This window comes from Canis lupus, chromosome 19 (genome assembly GCF_048164855.1).
Source record: "Canis lupus baileyi chromosome 19, mCanLup2.hap1, whole genome shotgun sequence".
Classification (NCBI taxonomy): Eukaryota; Metazoa; Chordata; class Mammalia; order Carnivora; family Canidae; genus Canis; species Canis lupus.
The window spans coordinates 48,326,900-48,349,942 of NC_132856.1; the positions used below are offsets into that span (position 1 = coordinate 48,326,900).

General features: G+C 50.3%; 1 protein-coding gene across 2 annotated transcripts in view; it reads right to left on the reverse strand.

Moving 5' to 3' along the window:
• CYP4F22 (cytochrome P450 family 4 subfamily F member 22) overlaps positions 1–23,043 on the reverse strand; it is a 68,345-nt gene that overhangs the window by 16,563 nt on the left and 28,739 nt on the right. Inside the window, exons 1-2 of one of the 2 annotated variants that reach the window (XM_072786921.1) lie at positions 13,957–14,051; positions 2,680–2,902 (exon numbers count right to left, since the gene is read on the reverse strand). In XM_072786921.1, coding sequence (XP_072643022.1) covers positions 2,680–2,901 — 222 coding nt within the window. In that variant the 5' untranslated portion in view covers position 2,902; positions 13,957–14,051. Of the gene's footprint in view, positions 1–2,679; positions 2,903–13,956; positions 14,052–23,043 lie in introns of those variants that run through there. The other variant, XM_072786922.1, reaches the window with a different exon arrangement.

The window sequence follows — 23,043 nt, forward strand, 5'->3', positions numbered from 1 at the left end:
AGTTCGTGTAGAGGGTGATCCCCAAAAACATGGGTAGGGGACTAGGGAATGTGAGACAGGGAGGGAAGGCAGCCAGTAAAAGGGGAGTTTCCAAGGGAGTCATGGCCACAGGCAACTCAGTGCCCAGTCTTCCTGGGGACTTTGAAGGGGACACAAATCTCACAGTCAATCCACCAGAGGATGAGCTGGGGTGTTTATACACCAAATCCTACAATCTCATAGTCACTGGCTAGGGTCACTCCTGGGGCATTAACTCTCAAGCTCACCCTGCACAGTGCTAGAGAAAGCCCTAGAATGCAGGGGCTGGCAGCTGGAGGTCAGGTCATCACATCCAGAAATGGGCCAGAAGGATACAGGCAGGCACCGGCATCATCTGCCACAAAGCCAGGACTTGAGCCACCCAGCTCCAAAATGTCTGCTTTTAACAAAAACACAAGGCAGAAGTACTTCAGGCCATTGTGAGAAGGATCTGAGCTCAAATCTGCTCTCAGCAGCTATGTGACCTTGGGCAAGTCACTCAACCTCTCCGAGCTCCAAAGATCAAATCCATCACATTGGGAAGATCCATCCCTATTCCACAGGCTGTGAGAATTAGGGGAGAGCTCAGATATTAAGGGGCCTAACCCAGTGCCTGGTCAAATGCAAGGCCCAGCAATTGCCAATTGAAAGAATAAATGAATGAGTGAACAAGCCAACAGATGACTTCTCTTTGGCTCCCGTGTCTCCTTCTCAATCGGGTTCAGCCCTGGGAGACCATGGCCTCACCCAGAACTCATGGCCCTAGGTGGCAGGCTAGACCCATAGGGTCAATGTTGGACTTCAAAACTGGCCCTGGCCAACTGTTTGGGGCATCAGGACCTGGCCACTACCTCTGGAACCACCAGTAAAGCCAGATGGCTTCTCAAAGAGTACGAGCTGGATATGGGGCATGACAAATGAGTCAAAGTTCATCTAACTGAGAAGGATATTTGGGGTGGAGGACACAGTTCCAGCAAAGGCCATGGAGGTGGGAAGTCAGAGCCTGGTTATAGGAACAGGAAGTCATTCTGCAGGACTAGATGTGAGTAGGGTGGGAGTCAGAGTCTAAAGGGGATTGAATACTAGCTGAGGAGCTGACACTTTCTCTGGATAGCAGTGGGGAGCCATAGAGGGTATGTGGGTAGAAGAGGGATGTGGTTGGTTTCAAGAATCCTGCTGGGGCCAGGATGGGGGACAGACTGAAGGCAGGAGCCCAGGGAGGATGCTGGACCATGGTCCCGGCAGGAAGGATGAGGCCGGAGCAGGGTCAGGAGGCAAAAGGAAGAGAGAAGATTCAGGCACAAACAGGCAAAACTTGGTGAGTACTGGCCCCAGGGGAGTCACTCCAAAAGACACATAAAATGGTCTTTGAGCTACTGAGTGGAAATGTGTCTCCTGCTTCTTCTGAGACACTTCCTCCAAGTAATATCTAAAACTTTTGCGGGGGGTGGGAGTGAATGGGTGACGGGCACTGGGGGTTATTCTGTATGTTAGTAAATTGAACACCAATAAAAAATAAATTAAAAAAAAATAAATAAAACTTTTCTAGAATCACTTGATACTTCCAGTCTCTGCAGGACCCAGGAGCTAAGCACCTCCACCACCGCGTGGCAGGCTCAGTGCCCAGTGTGCCACAAACATGGCTTCAAGAATCCTCAAAACAATCTCATGAGGTTATTAGGAACAATCATATTCCCCACATTGCAGATGGGGAAATTGAGACATGGGTAGGTGAAGTAATCTGCTCAAGGTCACATGGCAGGAAAGGGCAGAGATGGGCATCAAGCCCACATGGATGGGATGACCAGTGCCCTTGAACTGCCTCTCCAAAGTCCACCTCTGCACTCAGCATGAGGCCTGAACCAGAAAGGTCTCCACAGCTGTCCCTCAGTTTCATTTAGGCCTGGAAGGGAGACCAGGTGAGTGCCATAGGCAGTTAGGGGCTGGCCTGTAGGACCCCAAAAGCCTCAGTGCCCTCAGGGGTCTTCTGGCTTCCTTCTGCTCTCTGAAGCCCTTTTAGAAAAGTGCGAGCTTTGTCATCCAGAAACAAGAGGCAGGAGAGGGTACAGAGCAGGGATTCTGGAGCCAGATGGCCTGGGTTTGAACCTCAACTCTTCCACTATGAGCTGTGTGACGTAGGGCCAGGTACTTAATGGTTCTGTGTCATAAAAGCCTCAGGAGCAAAATGGGGATAGTCATGGGAACTACCTCCTAGCACTGTCAAGAGGACTGTGTTAGTATTTTTAAAGCTCCTGACATAATGCTTAGCACCCTTATGTGAAATAAGAAATGAAAGACAAGAGAATGGGAGGTTGCAAACACACTGGGGCTGGGGCGGAGCAACAATATCTACAGGAGTCCCCCCACCCCGCCCTGGGTCACAGAACCTGATGACTTTCCCAGGCAACTTTTCACCTGTTGCTACGGTAATTGCCTGAAATTATAGAGAAAACCTTAGAGTCAGCTCTGCCTCCTCCCAGCTGTGTGGCCTCAGGTAAACTGCTTGCCCTCTCTGAGCTTCAATCACACTCCAATCCTGTAAAATGGGTCTGTTTCATGGCTCCAACCCAGATTCCTGGGGGATGGAGGAAGCCTTCAGGCCCGTCATCCTTGCTGAGTCCCTGGGACCTGCCCAGCCCACCTGCCCAGCCACACACACACCATGCCTAGGTGGCCCAGCAGCCAGTTGCGCCGGGGCGGCTGGGGGAAGCAGCTCAGGCGGCGGCAGGTGATGTAGAAGCGCCAGCAGAACCTCAGGAACTGCATCAGCAGGCGGAAGCTGAAGAAGAGCAGGGAGAGGAGGAGCATAGACACAGCATACAAGCGGAACGCGGTCTTCTCCATTCCCAGGAGGTGCAGCAGGTGTTCTGTGATGGGCAGCATCCTGGGGGGACACACGGGATGGGGGTCAGTGCGAGAAGGAACCACTCTCTGGCCATGTGTGCACCATACACGAGAGGACCTGTGGAGTCAAGCAGAGTGTACCTGGCACACAGTAGGTGCTCAATACACAGGAGAACCAGACACCAAGGAAACCCCTCAACCCTCCCCCAGCAGTGACCTTCGGCTAGCTGGCCAGATGGATGCACTGTTCCACGTGCCATCAGTTTTGACTTTGCAGGGCATCCCTCCTGGCTTCTCTGCCCATGCGTGGCTGGCCAGAGTGTTGGAAAATTTAAACATACACACACGTTGAAAGCAGCTCTCAACCAATGACTGATAAATAATGCTAGATAGACACCTTCTCCCCTGTGGTGCAATGACCCTGAGATGTGGGTTCCACACCCACCACCAGGGTTCCCCAGTGGGATTAAACTCCAGCTGCCCGCCATAGAAACTTTCTCCCTGAACACACAGGGGTTAGGGGTGTCAACCCACTGTGGCACAGTCAAAATTCCATGTATAACTTTTGACTCCCCCAAAATTTAACTCCTACTAGCCTACTGTTGCCTGGAAGCCTTACTGATAACATAAACAGCCAATTAACACATATTTTGTAGGTTATATGTATTATATATTATATTCTTACAGCAAAGTCAGCTGGAGGAAAAAAATTGAAAAAAATCATAAGAAAAAGAAAATCCATTTATGGTGCTGCACTGTAAAAATTCTGCATGGAAGTGGACTCGGGCAGTTTAAACCTGTGTTATTCACAGGTCAACTGTGTACAATTCAGTGGCATCTAGCATATCCACGGTGTCATGCAACCGCCACCTCTATCTAGCTCCAAATTTTTTTCATTGCCCCGAAAGGAAATCCCACCCCAATTAGCAGTAATTCCTCATTTGCCTGTACATTCAACCCCTGGCAACCATGATTCTGCTTTCTTTCTTTCTTTCTTCTCTTTTTCTTTCTTTCTTTCTTTCTTTCTTTCTTTCTTTCTTTCTTTCTTTCTTTCTTCCTTCCTTCCTTCCTTCCTTCCTTCCTTCCTTCCTTCCTTCCTTCCTTCCTTCCTTCCTTCCTTTCAAGTAGGCTCCATGCCCAGTGCAGAGCCCGTTATGGGGCTTGAACTTACAACCCTGAGATCAAGATCTGAGCTGAGACCAAGAGTCGGACACTTAACCAACTGAGCCACCCAGTCACCCCTAATCTGTTTTCTGACTCTATAGATAATTTATTTCATATAAATGGGCTCATATACTCTGTGACCTTTTGTGTCAGGCTTCTTTCACCCAGCGTGGTATGTTCAAGGTTCATCCATGTCGTCGTGTGTATCATATCTTCATTTCTTGCATTCCTGGGTAATATTCCCATTGTAAGGATATATCACAATTTGTTTATCCATTCATCTGTTGATGAAAATCTGAGCTGTTCCCACCTCTGCCTATTGTGAAATGTGCAACTATGAACATGCATGTACAAGGTTAGAGTCCCTGTTTTCGATTCTTTGGGGTTCACTTCCTTTTCCCTTACTGGTATGTTCTGTGATCACTTCCCAAATAAGCTCCCAGCACTCAAATCCTTGTCCAAGGGTCAGCTTTTGAAGGAACCCAAACAAAGTGGGTAGGTAACAATGATATTAATAATGCAGTGACCAGGTATGGAGCATTACAATACACTGTGCGCCACACTCAGGGATGTGCGTGCCTCATTTTATGGAATCTTAAAGTGGTCTTTGGACTTGGGTCTTACATTCTCTCCATATTCTAGACAACTGAATCTCTCAGTTCCTCTAACTCAAGGGAGATGGGAGGTGGTAGAGGTCCCCTGAGCTCCCACCAAAGGCCAAACTCAATCACTTTGAGGGCTCACAAACCTCAGACGATGCCAAGGAGACTCCTGAAAATGGATGGATCCTGCCCTCATCTCTCCTTTCCCCTCAGTCCAAACAGCCAAGGGCTTCCTCTGTTCCCACCTCCTGGGATAACACAGCTAGTAGAACCCTGCACTCCAGGTCCTCACCTGAGTCCCCAGTCCCCACCCACTCCTGCCCATGGTTCCCACCCCTAGGGGTTCAGACCCACTGGCTCTTCCATCAGCCAATGCCCAACTCTATCCCCTATATAGAAGATGTGAAGTTTCTATGGGTTACTGCATCTAGGAAAACAGCTAGGTAGTCATCACCAAATTTGGAGAACCCATTGGGACGATCTGACTTACATTATAAGTCATGCGGATCACATGACCACTCATTAGGATGGCTACTGTCAAGAAAGGAGACAACAAGAGTTGGCAAGCATGCAAAGAAAGCTTGAACCCTTGGAAATATAAAATGGTGCCACTTTGCTGTGGAAAAGTATGATTGTTCCTTAAAATATTAAACATAGAATCATCATATGATCCAGCAATCCCATTTCTTGGTAGATCCCCAAAAGAATTGAAAGCAGGGACTCAGATATTTTCACAACCATGTTCATAGCAGCTTTAGTCACAATAACCAAAAGGTGGAAACAAGCCAAGTGCCCTTTGGCAGATGAAAAGAGAGACATAACGCGGTCCATCCATACGAGGGAATACTATTCAGCCATAGAAAGGAAATTCTGATGCCTGGTACAACACGGATGAACTTTGAGAACATTATAGGGTCTTTAAAGAAAAATTTTAAGATTTTATTTATTCATTCATGAGAGACACAGAGAAAGGGGCAGAGACACAGGCAGAGGGAGAAGCAGGCTCCAAGCAGGGAGCCTGATGTGAGACTCAGTCCCAGGACCCCGGGATCACAACCTGAGCCAAAGGCAGACATTAAATCACTGAGCTTCCCGGGTGCCCCTTGAGAACATTATGTTAAGTGAAATAAGAGACACTCATAAGAGATAAAATAAATTCTATGTGATCCCACTTATAAGAGGTCCCTAGAGGAGTCAGAGTCACAGAAACAGGAAGTAGGTGGTGGGTGCCAGGGGCTGGGGGGGGGGAATTTCATGGGGGAGTTAGTGTTTAATAAATAGGGACAGGGTTTTAATTGAAGATGAAAAGGTTCTGGAGATGAAAGGTGGTGATGGCTGCACAACGGTGTGAATGTACTTAATACCACTGAACTGTACACTTAAAATGGTTATGATGATAAATGTTATGTGTATTTTACCACAATTAAAAATCAGGGTTTTTTTAAGATTTATCTTTTTATTGGAGGGGGAGGGGCACAGGGAGAAGAGAGAGAGACTCCCAAGCAGACTCTGCCCTGAGCATGGAACCTGATGTGGGACCCAATCCCACAACCCTGAGATCATGACCTGAACTGAAACCAAGAGTTGGGCACTTAACTGACTGAGCCACCGAGGTGGTCCCAAAAAAATCTTTTTAAAAAAGGTGGACTAGTGTAGGCGATATGCCCTCTGGAAGGGGTGTAGGTGGCGGAGAGAGCAAATAACCTCCCCAAAATGAAGCACAGAGAGCTCCAAGTAGCAAGTCCCAGGCCAAAGGTCATGGGCAGCTCCAGGTGACACTCACCAGGGCGTGGCTGTGGATATTCGTTTCTTTACCAATTTGACAGAGGACAGTGATTCTCCCCCCAGCAACGCCAGGGAAGGCGGCTAGTGACTACGACAAAGAATCGTGACCTTCCTCTAAATGCTCTCACGTGCCAGGCCTCTCACCAAGTGTTCCACCTGCATTTCTTTATCATTCAGTTGGCAAATTGTTTTCGAACCCCTCCTATGTGTGTAACTCTGTTCTGGGCATGTGGATGTAGTGGGGATGTAGTGGGAATGAGCAGAACACACACGGTCTACCCTTAGGAGGGGTGGCCACCAATAGACATTGGATAGAATGCCGTGTAAACACTAAGTGTCTTGAAGGAGGTAAAACGGGGACGACGGTGGCTGAATAGGCTCCAGCCCAAAGGTATCAGGTCTCTGGAACCTGAGAACGTGACCTTCTATGGCAAAGTCTTTGCAAATGGTTAAGGGCAAAGAGATGAGAAGAATATCCTGGATAGTCTAGGTTGGTCCCAACTGGAATGACAAATGTCCTTATAAGAGAGACTCAGAGGGATGGGGCTCCTGGGTGGCTCAGTTAGGTTAAGCATCCCCGACTCTTGATTTTGGCTCAGGTCATCATGAGACTGAGTCCCGCATAGGGCTCCACACTCAGCAGGGAGTCTGCTTGGGATTCTCTCCCTCTCCCTCTCCCCTCGCACTCGCACGTGCAAAACAGAAGGGCACAGGGAGATTCGCCACACTGAAGAGGCTGTGTAAAGACAGAGGAGACACGAGGGATGCGGCCACCAGCCACGGAACGCTGGAGCTACCAGAAGCTGCAAGAGGCAGGAAACAGACTCTGCCCTAGAGCCTTCAGAGGTAGCAGAGCCCTGCTGACACCTGGATTTCAGACTTCTGGCCTCCAGAACTATGAGATCATAAACATGTGCTGATTTAAGCCACCCAGTTCACGGTAAATTGTTACAGTGGCCACAGGAAATTCATACACAGCATAAGAGGATACAGACCAATCCTTTTAGAATAGGTGGTCTGGGAGGGTTTCTCTAGGGGAGGGCTAGCTGTGTGGACACCTGAGTTTCTTATTAAGCGCACATGTGTACACACACATGTAACTGGGTTCTATCTAATCCTGACTCCACAGATTGGCTGTGTGGCCCAGGCCTCAGTTTCCCTATCTGCAACTGGAAGTGACTGTAAAAGATGATTTGGGGATCCACCCCAGTGTGGTCTTTTCCTGTGTGTGGCCCGGGGTTGAGGGGGGGTGTCACCGTTTGGGCAGGCTCAAGACTTCTGGGTCATCTCTAATCCCTGGGCCATCTGACTGCAGTCTGGCTGCCACCCCAGCCACCACAGTCACCTTTCTGAAGGTCTGTCACTCCCCTGCTCTAATACCCTCCATGGCTCCCCACTGTCCTCAGTCTGGCATCCAGAGCCCTTCAGGAGCTGACCCCTGCCCTCCTCCAGCCATAAAGACCCCCCTTCACAGGGTTTTTTGGACTCCTTCACCCAATGTGTAAATGTTGAAGTTCCTTAGAGCTGGTCCAAGTCATCCCTTCCTCTCCCTCTGTGTATACACCTTGGGATCTCACCCCTTCCAATGGCTTTTGTGACCTTTGCCTCCTGTGTCTCAACAATGCTCCTGATAGGTCCCGCCACCTCCGGGGTGTCCCCCAGGGGCATATCCCAGACCCTCATATTCACCTCACCTCCTTCCTCCCCCTCTCCCTACACCTAATCTGTTGTCAGGTCCTGCCAGTAGTCTGTCCTAAATATCTTTCACATCCATTCACTTTTCTCCATCCCATCACCCCAATCTGTGTCAGGCCAGTGATGCAGTAGCCTCCTAGCATTGGTCTCCCTGGTTTCCTTCTGCCCCCCACCCACCCACCTAGCAGTCTACCTTCCACCCAGCAGCCAAAGGCATCTTCCTAAAATTAAATCAGATCATAACCTTCCATTGTTCAGAATCCTCCCATGGCTCCCCATTACCCTGAACACAATTCAGGTTCCTTCCCACGGACTATAATGCCCTGTGTGCCTGGCCCCTGTGGGACCCTTCCAACCCTCTCCCACCACTCTCTCCCTTGCTCAATCAACTCCAGCCAATCTGGTCACAGGCCAAGTTCATTCTCCCTTCAGAGCCTTTGCACATGCTATTCCCTCCACCTGGCATGTCCTTCCCCCAGGTCTACCCACGAGGGGCTCCTCCTCATCTTCCAGGCCTACCTCTGTGTGGAGGTTTCACCCCACAATCAGCCACTTCCTTTATTGAGTACCGTCTGTTTGCAGTGGCTCTCTGGGTCATTTCTTTCATCCTCCCAGTAGCCCCTATAGGCAACAGGGGGGTCTTCTGAGTCGAGTCACGGCAAGAACCTCTACCCCCACCCAGAAAAGTCCCAGCTGATTTCCCTACAATGGAAATGTCTTCCAAAACCATTGAATTGCAACAAGAGAAAGCACCAGTCCTCAAAGAAAGGAGCCTGCTCCAGGTGAGTGGGTGCACAAGAGGGCCAGGCTGGGGAGTTCTAAAGTACCATTCCCACCCCCACCCCGTGCCAGATGTGGACTGTGGCTTTTCCCAGGACAAAACACACTCCAAGCAGAAAGAACACACACTGAAGATCCCCAACTGGCTGTCACCCTGAGAGGCTCCGTCTTCTCATCTACAAAATGGTAACAATAGTAATAAGTCCATCTGATGCTCATAGGAGGATCCCAATAAATTGGGAAAGTTAAGTCTTCTACTTTCTGTGGCCAGGTTCCTCTTGCCCCCCTACAAAACAAGAGCACCAACCCCCCCCCAAAAAATGCTACAAAAAGCTTTGAGGTGCTGGAGCCACTTTGAGGTACCGCGGCCACTTTGGGAAAGAGTTTGGCAGTTCTTCAAAAAGATGAACACAGAATTGGCAGTTCCTCTCCTAGGTATATAATCAAAAGAATGGAAAAATGTGTTCTGATATTTGCATATGAATATGCATAGCCGCACTATTCAGAAGAGCCAAAAGGTGGAAACAATCCAAAGGTTCATCAATGAATGAATGGATGAGTATCATGTGGTATATTTGTACAATGGAATATTGCTCAGCCATGAAAAGAACTGAAGTCATGATCTATGACAGGGATGCCTGGGTGGCTCAGGAATTAAGCATTTGTCTTCAGCTCAGGGCGTGATCCTGGAGTCCCAGGATCGAGTCCCACATTAGGCTCCCTGCATGGAGCCTGGTTCTCCCTCTGCCTGTGTCTCTGATCTATGACACAACAGTACCCTGAGCGAAAGAAGCCAGAGACAAAAGGCTTATAGCATATGATCCCATGTATATGAAATGTCCAGAACAGGCAAATCCAGAGAGACAGCAAGCAGACACGTGGTTGCCAGGGGCTAGGGGAGGAGGAAGGGAGTGACTGCTGATGGGGACAGGATCTCCTTTTGGGGAGATGAAAATGTTTTGGAGCTACATAGAGGTGATGGTTGCAAAACACTGTGAATGTGCTAAATGCCACTGAATTGTTCAGTCTTAAATAGTTATTTTATCTTTTTAAGATTTTATTTATTTATTCATGAGAGACAGAGAGAGAGAGAGGCAGAGACATAGGCAGAGGGACAAGCAGGCTCTCTGTAAGGAGCCTGATGCTGGACTCAGTCTCAGGACCCCAGGATCATGCCCCAAGCCGAAGGCAGACACTCAACCGCTGAGCCACCCAGATGTCCCGGGACTTTTTGATTTTCTATACCATGAGCACACACTGCCCGTTCAAAAATGTTTTAATTAAATAGAAAGATGAATCAGTTGTCTGTACAACTCAAAGAATGAGCTCTAATGTAAACTATGGACTTTGACTAATCATAAGGTATCTACATTGGTCCATCAATTGTAAGAAACATATCACCTCAGGGGTCCCTGCATGGCTCAGTCTGACTTGACTTCGGCTCAGGTCACAATCTCAGGGTTTTGGGATTGAGCCCTGTTTCGGGCTCCCACCAAGGGCAGAGTGCCTGAGATTCTCTTTCCCTCTCCCTCTGCCCCTCCCCCTCCACATGCACGCGCAATATATTTTTTTTTAAAAAGAAACATATCACCCTACTGGAAGATGTCAACAGTAGGAGAAATCATAGGGAGTTGAGGGGTGTTTGGGAACTCTATACTTTCTGCATAGTTTTTCTGTAAACGTAAACTGTTCTAAAATATAAAATCTGGGCAGCCTGGGTGGCTCAGCAGTTTAGCGGCTGCCTTCGGCCCGAGGCATGATCCTGGAGTCCCGGGATCGAGTCCCATGTTGGGCTCCGTGCGTAGAGCCTGCTTCTCCCTCTGCCTGTGTCTCTGCCTCTTTCTTTCTCTCTGTGTGTCTCTCATGACTAAATAAATAAAATCTTTTTAAAAAATAAAAATAAAAAATATATATATAAAATCTATTTAAACGTTACTTTGTTGAGGGGCACCTGGCTGGCTCAGTAGGTAGGGCATGTGACTCTGGATCTCAGGGTTGTGAATTTGAGCCCTATGTTAGGTGTGGGGGTTACTTTAGAAGATTTCTTTTTTTTTTTTTAAGATGTTACTTATTCATTCAGAGATAGAGAGAGGCAGAGACACAGGCAGAGGAAGAAGCAGGCTCCATGCAGGGAGCCCGACGTGGGACTCGATCCCAAGACTCCAGGGCCATGCCCTGGATGGAAGGCAGGCACCAAACCGCTGAGCCACCCAGGGATCCCCATACTTTAGAAGATTTCTAAAAAACTTTTTTAAAAGACTAATTCATTGAAATTAAGAGAAATGAATGAAGATGCTTCAGTTGGGGAGAGAGTGTTCTGCGGGCTCAGACAGTGGTTTCCCTTCTTGAGATGGGTGCTGGTGACATGTGTGGGTCCAATTTGCAAAACTCCTGAACTGCTCAGTTGTGGAAGGTGCACTTTCTTCTACCTATATTATACTTCAACTTAAAAAATTAAAGATAGGGGCACCTGGGCAGTCGGTTAAGCATCTGCCTTCGACTTGGGTCCTGATTCCAGAGTCTTGGGATCAAGCCGCTGCATCAGGTTCCCTATGCAATGGGGAGCCTGCTTCTCCCTTTCCCTCTGCCCTGTTGTGCTCTGTCTCTCTCTCAAATAAATAAGATCTTTTTAAAAAAAAATTAAATATAAAATGAAAGGTTGTTTTGGGGCTGCATTGTCTTTTAAAATGTGCATTTCTGACTCAAACAAACCTGGATTCAAATCACAGCCCTGCCTCTCCCCAGGTAAGCAGGCTTGAGTAGAGTCTAGTCCCCTCCCCCAGCCTCCATTTGCCAATCAGTGAAATGGGTTAATAATAGCGGGCACTACCCAGAGGCCTGGGTGGCTCAGCAGCTGAAGCTCTGCCTTTGGCTCAGGGCATGATCTCCATTGGGGCCCTCATCGGGCTCCCCACAGGGAGCCTGCTTCTCCCCCTACCTGTGTCGCTGCCTCCCTCTGTGCATCTCTTATAAATAAATAAATAAATAAATCTTTAAAAAATAATAAGAGTAATAATAGCAGACACTATGTCTTAAGGTTGTTTGGGACACTTCAGTGAGACGAGGTTTGGCAGGCACTATGCTAGTTTTAGCCATTATTCCTATTTCCATTATTACTATTTTATTGGAGGGAGAGAAATTCAAAGCTGACACTCTCAGGATGCTCTGAGAGGCTGGCAAACCCGCTCCTCTGGTGCATCAGACACCAGGCAAGGACACCCAGGGGCCCCACCTTGGCAGAAGTGGCTCCACCTGTCCTGTCTGGGGCTGGCATTATCTGAAAACCGAGGTGCTAGTGACTGGCTCAGTGGCCCACGCCCATGGAGCGCTGGTTTGTCAGGTTAGCCCGGCCGCCCGGAGGGGACTTGTCATACAAGGTGTGTGGGCTCCTGAGAAGGAATGCAAGACACAACCGCAGCCCCCCCTAGAAACCACATATCTGCCTCTCCTTGACCTGCAGGTCCTGGGGCCCCCCAGCCGTCTGGCAACCAAGCACCCAACACTGGCTCCATTGCCCCACATGCACTCACACTGCCCTTCACTCACTCTGGAAGCCTGTAGTCAGGACAGCCTACCCCCCATCCCTGCTCATGGCACCCCCTTACTGTGCCAAAGGGCTGCCTGACCCCAGAAACTCCTAAACTGTAAGGCCCTAGAAGTCTGAGCTGAGAGGTGGCTTACTCCAAATTTCTGGGGTTCTGAGAAAGGACTTCAGGGGCAGTTCTGAGGGCAGAGCCAAGTTGGCAAATCAAGGTGGGAAGAAGAGTCTCATCACTGCTTTTGCCTGCAGCTTCCTTGGCCCAAAGGAAATGATAATGGAAGAAAAAATTATAAAAACCACCAGTAATCTAGATCATTCCAGAACTGCGATTGTCTCTGCCCACCATCTCTACCAAGTGTGGCCACACTTGGGCATGAACCTCAGAAAGGATTCCATAAAGCTCTGCCTCTTAGTTGTGTGACCTCAGGTGAGTGTCTGCAGCACTCTCTGAGCCTTAATTTCATCATATGCAAGACAGGAACTATATTACCCATTTCACAGGGCTTTGATGACAATGCCACATTTTTAGTGTGCTCAGCTTGGTGCTTGGCACACAGCAAGCCCTTGATCAAAGGTGCCTCTCACTGATGTTGGGGCTGCCACCATATTCACTACTGTTGCCTAGCCATCTGGGATTTGGAGAATGGAGCCCAAGGCTTGCCAGGGAGGAGGGATGGGGTCTCATTCCCTGTCTGCAGAGTCATCCAAGCCCCTCTGTGGATACCAACCCAGGTCACCGCTGGACAGGAGCCCAGAGCTAATGTTACCGCTCAGAAACCCAAGCTGGGCTATCCAGACAGGCTGGGGCCATCGGAAAGCACACAGGATTTTGGGGTCAGACGGGACTGGTTTGTTCAAATCCCAGCTCCCCCACTGTCTCCCTCCCACCTCCCTCCTGAGAGTCCCCAGTTGGCGGTCCTCAGCCACCTGGCATGGTCTGGGCTGGCTAGCCATCCCCTGGTCCAAGCGGGCAGGGAGAGGCCCTGGGACACCAAGCAGCATACATCTCTCCAGCTTCCAACAAACATCAGCTAGAACCAACTACGGGACCTCACACAACCCTCCCGGCCAACTCTGGGGCCCAGGAGGGCATCTCCTTTGCTCATAGAGGGGCGTTTGAGGCTCTGGGCCTGCCATGGGTGGGCAGAGGCACTGTGAAGGCAGCCGGATGGCAAGCCCCAAGTCCATGAGTGAGATGCTGTGGGGTGACTCCAGCCCTAAGGGGGCGGCACTGGGCAGGGCTGGGATCCCCCGGAGCTGTCCTGATGGGGAGAGCGGGGTCTTCTTGGCGTCCCTTCCCACCACGGATACAGAGAAGGATACAGCCCGGGCGCCCACCGAAAAGACCGCGCTGGCCCGCCGCGACCGTCGGGGACCCAGCGCCGCCGAGGTCCTGGGGCTGCGCGGCCCCCAGGCGCGGGGACCCTCCCCGCCACGCTGTCCGCGCCCGCGGGGGCGCCTCGGGTTACGGCGCAGCGCCCGGCCGCGCTCGGGGTCCCCCCCACCCCCCGCCCCGCGCTCGCTCACCTCGCGGGTCTCGGCCTCCGCCCTCCGTCCCGAGCCGCCTGCACCGCAACCTCGGCTCCGGCCGCGCCGTCGGCCGCCCGGCCCTTTAACCCCGCCCGGCCGAGCCCCGAGGCCCGCCTCCGGCCCGGCCCCCTGGCCCGCCCCTGGCCTGGCCGGCCTCTGGGCGGGGACCCAGGTTGGGCCCCCAGAGATGGAGAGAACCAGAGACAGAGACCGAGGAACTGACAGGTGGAGAGATGGAGACAATGACACACACAGACACAGCGAAAGAGACATGTGGAAACGCGAAGACCTGGACACCCAGCAGCCGCACACACCATCACCCTCCCTGGCCCTCTGCCCGCGCCTGGCGCCAGTTAGTGCCCATATCCCCCTGTGGCCTGCTCCTTAACACCCTCCTCTCGACCCAGTAGCCCTCCAAGCCCCCACCTCGGGATCTGCTCCCTAGCTTGGAAAGGGGTCCCTAAGCCAGCAACCCTGAGGACCCACAGGGCTCCCAGGAATCCTCAGACTCCATCGGCCTGTGGGAGCCAGGCCTCCTGATCCGTCTGGATCCAACCCACCCTGCTGGGGCTCTACTGCCAGCAGAGGCTTCTTCCTCCCGGTTAATCTCCAGCCTCAACAAAGAGCACCAGACTCTGGTCCTGCTCCTCCCACCCCACCCACCCACTGTCAGCCAACTTGACCATCCCGCTAGGATGTTGTCCTTGACCAATTTATCTGCTCCAAATGGGTCCAGACAGGGTCAGCCCCGCCCCTGGATGTGAAACGGAGATACCATTCCTGGGTGGGTGGCTGATCTGGGCAAATGGGCAGACAGGTGGAAGGACTCACAGCTGGCCTCTGGCTCTCCACTGCCTCCCTAGGGCCAAACGGCCTTGCACATACTAGACATTCAGGAAATATCTGTCAAAGGAAAAAAAATGCACAGGAGACTAGAGAGAGCAAAGGCTCCAGCCGTAACTACAGGATCATCTGAAGAAATTAAGGCACATGCTGTGGACTGGAGGAGAGACGTGACTGGCTGGGTTCAGGCAGGGGCCAGGTCAGATCCTGAGAAGCCTGAAGCTATGAGAAACATCGCCCTCCTCTCAGTGAGCTCCAAAGCCAAAACCACAGAGAACCATAAAGAAGCTAAAGAAAGGGCAAGGAAATTCAGAATTTTTTTCCCCAGGATGATCATTCCAAAGCCTTTTGATTTGTCAAAAATAAATTCTTGATGCTTTTACAAGTTACAGGTGAGCCACCCCTGGCTTTGGGGGACAAGCCAAAGTGGGAAGTCTAATCTTGGGGCTGGTTAGCCTGGGGACGGTGGATGGGGCCAAGGGGTGGAGCAGGTCCTGAGCAGTGCTAGGCTCTTAGAAGACAGAGCCAGGGGCCAGAACCACACACAAAGCCTGGAGCACAATGGTTAGAGTGTGGACTCTGGAGGCAGATGGTCCAAATGACTCCACTAGTTACTCACTGGGCACCCACCTCAGAAGATTGCTATAATTTTTTAGGGTAACAGTTGTCACCCAAGGCAATTCTGTCCCCCAGGAGATAATATGACAATGTCTGCAGACACTTTGGTCATCACACCTGGATGCTGGGGTACTACTGGCTTCTAGTGAGTAGAGCCAGGGATGCTGTGAAATATCCTACAGCACACACACAGGATGCCCCTCACAAAAGAGACTGATCCAGCCCCAATGTCAACAACAGTGAGATTGAGAAACCCTCTTTCAAGGTGTAGGGAGCACTTGTGTATTTTAGCATACAGTAAGCTCTAGGCAAGTGCTGACTGCTATTATTAACCATCGTGGAGCTTCCAGCCTTCAGCCCCACCAGCAAGCACTGCTCTGCATGCCCTAGTTCAGATAAAGCAGCGGCTTCCCAGCCATATCTATGTACAACCTTCAATCAGCAAGTCTTACTTTGGCTGGCTCTGTCTCCCCCTGAGACTGGGGTCTCCCTTAGGGTGAAACCCCAGGCTCAGCTGGTACAGGACTAGACAGTGCTTGGCTCAGAATAAATCCATGTGGTTGAAAGGATGTGCTGTTGAAAGACTGGAGCATTGTTCTAGGTGCTGAGAACATGGCAGAGAATAAAAACAGACCGAACCCTTGCCCTTGTGGATCTGAGGCTAAAGCAGAGTCGGGGAAGGGAAAGAAAATAAAGAAACATATCCAGCAAGAAGTTTTTACCAGTGAAGAGATGTAACAGGGTTTTGCAACGGGGTAAAGAGGAAGCTGGTATCTGAGTTGGGTGTCAGGTGGCCAGCTGAAACCTAAAACACAAGAATAAAAGTTGAGTCACACTGTACACCTTAAATTTTTGTCAATTTTACCTTAATGAAGCTGGGGAAGAAAAGAAGGGATGAGTGAGTGAAGAAATGCATTTTCACAAGTCTGAACCACACAGAAAATACTCTGGCTGGCTCCCAAAATTCAATACAAGTGTCCAACGTCTGATATAAATTATCTTGGCCTGGTAATTTTAGATGGCACATGGAGGAATGTTTTCGATTCATTTTCTATTTTATATATTAATTCACATGAGAGATTTGTTTTGACTCATAGAAGAAAAAAATAGACTCACCCTGGACACCAAATCTACTGCCTTGTGGATATAATAATAGTTATATAAATTTTGCTTTAAAATAAATAAGGCTTGGGTGGCTTCAGTCAGTTAAGTGTCTGCCTTCGGCTCAGGTTGTGATGGGGGGCAGGTGTCCCTGCTCAGCGGGATGTCTGCTTCTCCCTCTCCCTCTGCCCTTGCTCCTCCCCAGACTCGCACTCATACACTCTCTCTTGCTCTCTCTCGCTCAAATAAATAAAATCTTATAAAAAAATAAAATAATAAGTCTTCAAAGGAAGATGGCTGAAAGAAAACTATTAGGTAATAAAAGGTAATACATGGATGGAGCATAATCGGTGGCAGATGATTGGGAATAACTAAAATTTCAATATCAGAAGCCATCTGTCTGGAGTAAGACGAAGATGGAGGATGAGGCTGAAGAGTCCCAGATTCGAGTCTGGGAAATATTAGGACACTCAACTCTCTCTAATTCCAGAAAATGAGAGACAGTGGAGCTCATTGAACCTCGGAGGGAATTGTCAAGCCAGTGTAAGATGCCCACTTGTCCTGGCAGGTGATAAATTTGGCTGATGTCTTTTATCCCTCTTTGTTTCAGGAATGTTCTCTTACTGGGTGTTGGGCCCTCTGTGAGGGTGAGGGGGGCGGTGTTCCTAAGTGAAGAAGAGGCAATACAAATAATTGAAGCCTTGCTGTTTGGAGGAGGCAGAAGGGAAGGCTACGTGAAGGATGTGACATCTGAGCCTGGACTTGAGGGAGAGGTTGGATTTCAACAGAAGCTGGAAAGGGGGTGGGGCTTGGGCACAGAGAAACTGGAGGGTGTGCCTGGGCAGGTGGCTTTCTCTGGCCTTGGGGAGTGAGAGGTGAGGAGGGGTGCAGAAGTGGATGTGAAAGGGCCTTGAAAACCAGTCCCAGTGGCTGAGGATTGATCTGGCAGGAAATGAGGAACCATGGATGGTGCTTGAGCAGGGGAGGAGCTCCCTTTAATTGGTTTGTTTTAAAGCACATTGGAGCTTATTGATCTTGTTAGGGATTTGTGGATTTTTTTTTAAAGATTTATCTAGTGGGGCACCTGGGTGGCTCAGTGGTTGAGCGTCTGTCTTTGGCTCAGGTCGTGATCTCAGGGTCCTGGGATTGAATTCCGCATCAAGCTTCCCGCAGGGAGCCTGCTTCTCCCTCTGCCTGTGTCTCTGCTTCTCTCTGTGTGTCTCTCATGAATGAATAAATAAAATCCTTTTTAAAAATATAAAATAAAAAATAAAGATTTATTTAGTTATTTCAGAGAGAGAGGGAGAGAGAGTGTGCATGAGTGGTGGGGTGGGGGTGGGTGGGGAGGGCAGATGGAGAGGGGAGGCAGAGTCTCTGCTGAGCCTGGAGCCCAACTCAGGGCTGGATCCCATGCTGAGATGGTGACCTGAGCCAAAATCAAGTCAGACACTCAACCGACTGAGCCACCCAGGTGCCCCAGGGTTGTGGATTTTTTAGGGATATGGAGAACATCTGCATTGGTGACTGGCTGGATGTGGGGTTCCAGGCAGCAGAGGAGGAGAGGAAGAGAAGAGAGGCTGTCAGCCCAGCTTCTCTCCCTCAGAGAAATGAAGACAAGGAAGGAGAAGCAAGTTGAAGGGCCCAGGGATGAGGTGCCACTGCAAGTAGGCTTCCTAGCCCTGTTGCCTTGGGCCGGGCACACAGCCACTGTAAGCCTCTCCCTGTACAGATAAAATGAAGGAGATGACCACAAGATGATGTTTACAGGGTGCTCAGCCCCATGCTTGGCACAAAGCATGGGCTAGGCAAACGTCAGCCCTTGGAGTGTGTGGTTTGATTTGGACACTCCCGGCAGTTCTCATCTGGGACAGATTATCTCCCCAGGGGACATTTAGCAATGTCCAGAGATATTTTCAGTTGTCACCTTGTGGAGGGGGAGGATCTACTGGCATCTAGTCACCAGAGGCCAGGGATGCTGCTAAACATCCTCCAGTGCACAGGACAGCCCCCAACACAGAGAATGATCCTTCCGCAGATGTCAGCAGTGCCGAGGCTGAGGAGCCCGGTCTGCCAAGAAGAGGCACCAGGAGGCAGCTGGGCCCATCATGAGAAGTGTATCTCTGAGTCACCTGTCTTGGGAAGACATGGATGCCCAGGGATTGAGTGTTAGTGAGGTCTCTAGAGAGCAGGTGGATAGAGAATGGAGAGACAGAAGCATTGATCTCAGCTGCCTTTAAAGAGAGAACAGCCAGAGGCATGGATCTAGAGGGAGAGACGAGCCACATCTGGAAGAGGAAGGTTGAGGAAGAGTGGTAATAGGTATAGTCACCATGGCCTGTGCCCAGAGGTCAAGTGGCCCGGGGTCTCAGAAGGGACAGGGCTCTGTGGTTCAGGCACCAGTGTCCTCAGCCTGGCAGCAACCAACAAACTACAGTCTGAGTGGGAGGATTAGACTTGGGGGCGGTGGCCAGATTAGGGAGATGGTACCAGAAAAACGTGTGGAAGTGGACAAAGGAGGAGCATGGCAGGAGTGAGGGAAAGAGTTTTTCCTGGGCCTCCAGAAGCTCACAGCAGACTTTTTGGGGGCAGAGATAAAAAGAAGAGCAATCTCCTCAAACACTGTTGGTGAAGATGTAAAATGGTGCAGCCGCTATGAAAAACAGTTTAGCAGTTCCTCAAAAAGCTAAACATAGAATTACCATATGAGCCAGCAATTCCACTCCTAAGTATATAACCAAAAGAAGTGAAAACAGGGACTCAATGTCCCTGCATGTTCATATGTCCAAACATATTCATAGCAGCACTAGTCACAGTCGCCAAAAGGTAGAAACAACCCAACCATCCATCAACGGATAAATAAATAAATAAACAAATGTGGTCCATCCATATGCTGGAACATTACTCAATCATAAAAAAGAATGAAGCCCAATACACATGACCCCACGGATGAATCTCAAAAGCATCATGCTGAGTGAAAAAAGCCAGATTCAAAAGGTTGCACATTGTATGATCCCATTGCTATGAAATGTCCGGAATAGATAAATCCATAGAGACGGAGCACATGAGGGGTCGTCAGTGATTGAGGGACAGAGCAGTGAGGAGTGATGCCCATATCGAAGGAGAATGAGTACAGGATCTCCCCTGGGAATGATGGAAAAATTTTGGAGCTAAGCAGCAGGGATGTGGTCGCACAATATTTGTGAATGTACTAATGCCACTGAATTGTACACTTTAAGACAGTTAACTTTATGTTATGTGAATTTCACTTCAATAAAAAAAAAAGGGAGAGAGAGAGAGTTCCAGCAGGAAACGGAATACTCAAATGGGGTATTTTGAAAAGAGTTTAATAAAAGCACTATTTCAAAAAGATAGCACAGCCCAGAACCATTACCACCCCAGAGCCCTGGGACATGGGGCTATGGAGCTAAAGCAGTTGCTGGAAAAAAAATAAAAAATAAAAATAAAGCAGTTGCTGGAACCTGGACTTGATAGAACTATGTGCAAAGAGAGGACTGCCTGGCAAGAGCTGTTGGCTGAGGGACACAGGCAGCCTGTACGGACCACACAGGAGGGGAGAGGAGATGTTAGTGCTCTAGCCTTAGTCTCCTCTCTCTCTCTCTCTCCAAAGCCTGCTATGGCTCCCTATTTGGCCGAACCCAACCAGAAGTCATAAGACAAAGGTTGAGTGGTCCATACAAGTCGGCCTCCCAGGACACAAACTAGGGGGCAGAAGGGTGGAAACAAGACAGAAGATAAATCAGAGATTTGAAGCAAAGGACAGAGCAGTTCAGGGGTGTAGGCTGAGCGCAGGAGCAAACAGCTCCTTCCAATTCGTCACTTGCCACGCTCTTGCTCACTGCCACTTGCAACCCTTTTGCCAAACCCCTCAAGGCCATCCCTCTTATCTCAAAACGTTTGCACATGCTGTTCCCTCTGCTTGGAATTCTGTTCCCTCTCACCTGCTCGGCTAACTCCTACTTCTCCTTCAGCTATCAGCTCAAAGGCCATTTTCTCTGAGGGTTTCCCTAACTTCTGGGCTCAGTTCAAACCCACACTCGATGCAGCCACAGCCCCGGTGTGTCCTCAGTCCCAGCAAACTCACTCTTGGAATGGTTTGTTTAGCTGTGAGCTCTGTGCAGGTAGACGTGCTCCTTCTCACTCTCTGCCTTTTCCCTAGCCCCAGCTGGCACAGGGCACATATTCATTCAACAAACACCAAGTTCCCAGGGAGTACCAGGTGTTTTCTACAGTGCATATTCCTGCTTTCTGGAGATTCAATAAAGCATAACTAGAAACACATAATTTCACCCCCCCCCCCCCAAAAAAAAGGTTATTCTATGGAATGTATGCTATGGGGGACAATTCAGCGAGATAATGAGATGAGGAAGGTCTCACTGAGGTGCTATTTGAGCGGAGACCAGACGCAGGGAGGAGTTTAACTGGAGAAAGAGCTGTCGGGGCAGAGAGCACGACCTGTGCAAAGACCCTGAGGCTGGACCCTGCCTGGAGAAACAGCCAAGAGCCCAGTGAGGGGGGAGCAGGGTCAGTGAGAGAGCGAGTGGGAGGAGACAGCGGCTGGAAGGTGACGGGACAGGTCGTGCAGGGCCTGATGAGCCACTGGGAGGGCCTGGGGTTTTCCTCTGGGGGGAAGGTGGCGCCGCGCGGGAGGGCGAGCAGGGGAGGAGGCGGACTTGGCGGGGCAGCGGGTGCCGACCTAGATTTGAGCGGCTCCCTCTGGCTGCAACTCAACGCGCCGCCTGAAGGGGGCGCGAGAGCGGCAGGAGGAGCCGGGGGAGGAGGCCGCGGCTCGGGACCCGCCCAGCCGCGCTGCAGGGCCTGCGTGGGCAAAGGGCGTAGAACTGGGGGTTCGCTGAAAGGTGCCGGGACCCGCCGAGGTGCGGGTGTGAGAGAAGGGGGAGAGTCAGGGGCGACGCCAAGGGTTTGGGCCTGGGCCACATCCGGACTGCCGTTTTCAACGGAGATATGAGACTAGCTAGGGGAGAAGGAAAGAAGGGATGGAAAGAAAGATGCCAAACGGGAAGAGACAAGAGATAATCGCAATAAGGGGCCCGGGGCGTTAGGTCACCCCATCGAGACGGGCGGCGAGAGGAGAGGCCCTGGTCCTCAAAAGCTAGAGAGGTGGCCTGCGAGTTCCGCTGGGGAGCAGAGAGCTGGGAGGACCGAGGTGCAAGGACATTGCCCGCCTGGGCCAGAAGACTGGGGGTCAGGTCACGCTGGAGGAGGCGTGATGCAGGGCAGGGGACAAGATTACTCCTGGACTCTGCCTGGAGGGACCCAGCCCCCTCCTTCCTCCACACACACACCTGTCTCCATTTCCCCATAGTCGGTGGGGGAATTAATCTCCACCTCCCTCTACCTGGGCCCAGGGCTATGGGATTTGCAAAGTATAGGCTAAATGGTACCTCATTCCCGCTTCAGAGACAAGTAGGCTCCACCTTCGTGCCCCTCAGCGGGTCAAACTACTCACCCCTCAACTAATCAGGCTCGGCAGCTCCCCACATACCTCTACCTATCAGAAACAACTCTTTTGTCCCTCGGCCAATAAGAATGTCCCTTTAGAAGAAGCCTGTGGGTGTCTAGGCCTGGGTCCCCCTCTCACCACGATGCTCTAAGGCCTGGAGTACATCTCTTAGCATCTCTGTGCCTCTTTCTTTTCAACTGTAAAATGAGAGTGTTCATCTTCCTTCCCTCTTAAGGTGGGCCTGAGGCTCCAACCTGAAAGTGACCTCTGAGGAGAGATTAGAAGGGTTAGAAGCCAGATCCTGAAAGTTCTAATGTATGCACTACAGAAAGAAGAGGGAAGGGTTAAGGGTGCCCCCCAACAGAGGGACCAGAAGGAGAAGACCTATGCCTGGAAGTAAGGAAGTGCCTGGCCCATGCCTGTTTGGGGCACCGGAAGTCACCCTGCCTCTTGCTGTGCTGATATAAACTGTAGAACAGAGAGGAGGAATAAGTGGGTGGGGGCAGAGGTGACCTCCACCAGGGAATCAGTTGTGGGTCATGACCACAGGCTACCCCAGGCTGATTCAGCAAGACTCTCTGTTGTCAAAAGTCAGCTCCCCAAAGAGCAAAGCAACCGAGCAGCAAATTGCCCCCACCCCCAGAGGATCTCCCTTAGGAATCTCTCCTCCCTAGCTTCCAGAAGGGTTAAGCTTCAGGAAACTTCTCAAAAAATGCTTGTAGGGTGGATCCAGTCAAACTGCTACGTAACTGTGACTTTTAGTGAGGTACTTTACCCCCCACCCAAGTCTCAGGCGACCACTTTTTTGTTGGTTTCATCCATCATAAATCAGAAGTATAATATAGGTTCCATCCTCCTCCTACATTACCATGTTGATTCTTCACAGTAAAGGAAGGACTTGGATTATGATCATTTATAGGTAGAGAGATGAAGGCTCCGAGGAAAGAAGCAACTTGCCCAAGTTGGGAGTTAAACACAGATCTGTCAGATTCCAGAGTTGGAGAGACAATGAATCTTTTTTTTTTTTTTAAAGATTTTAT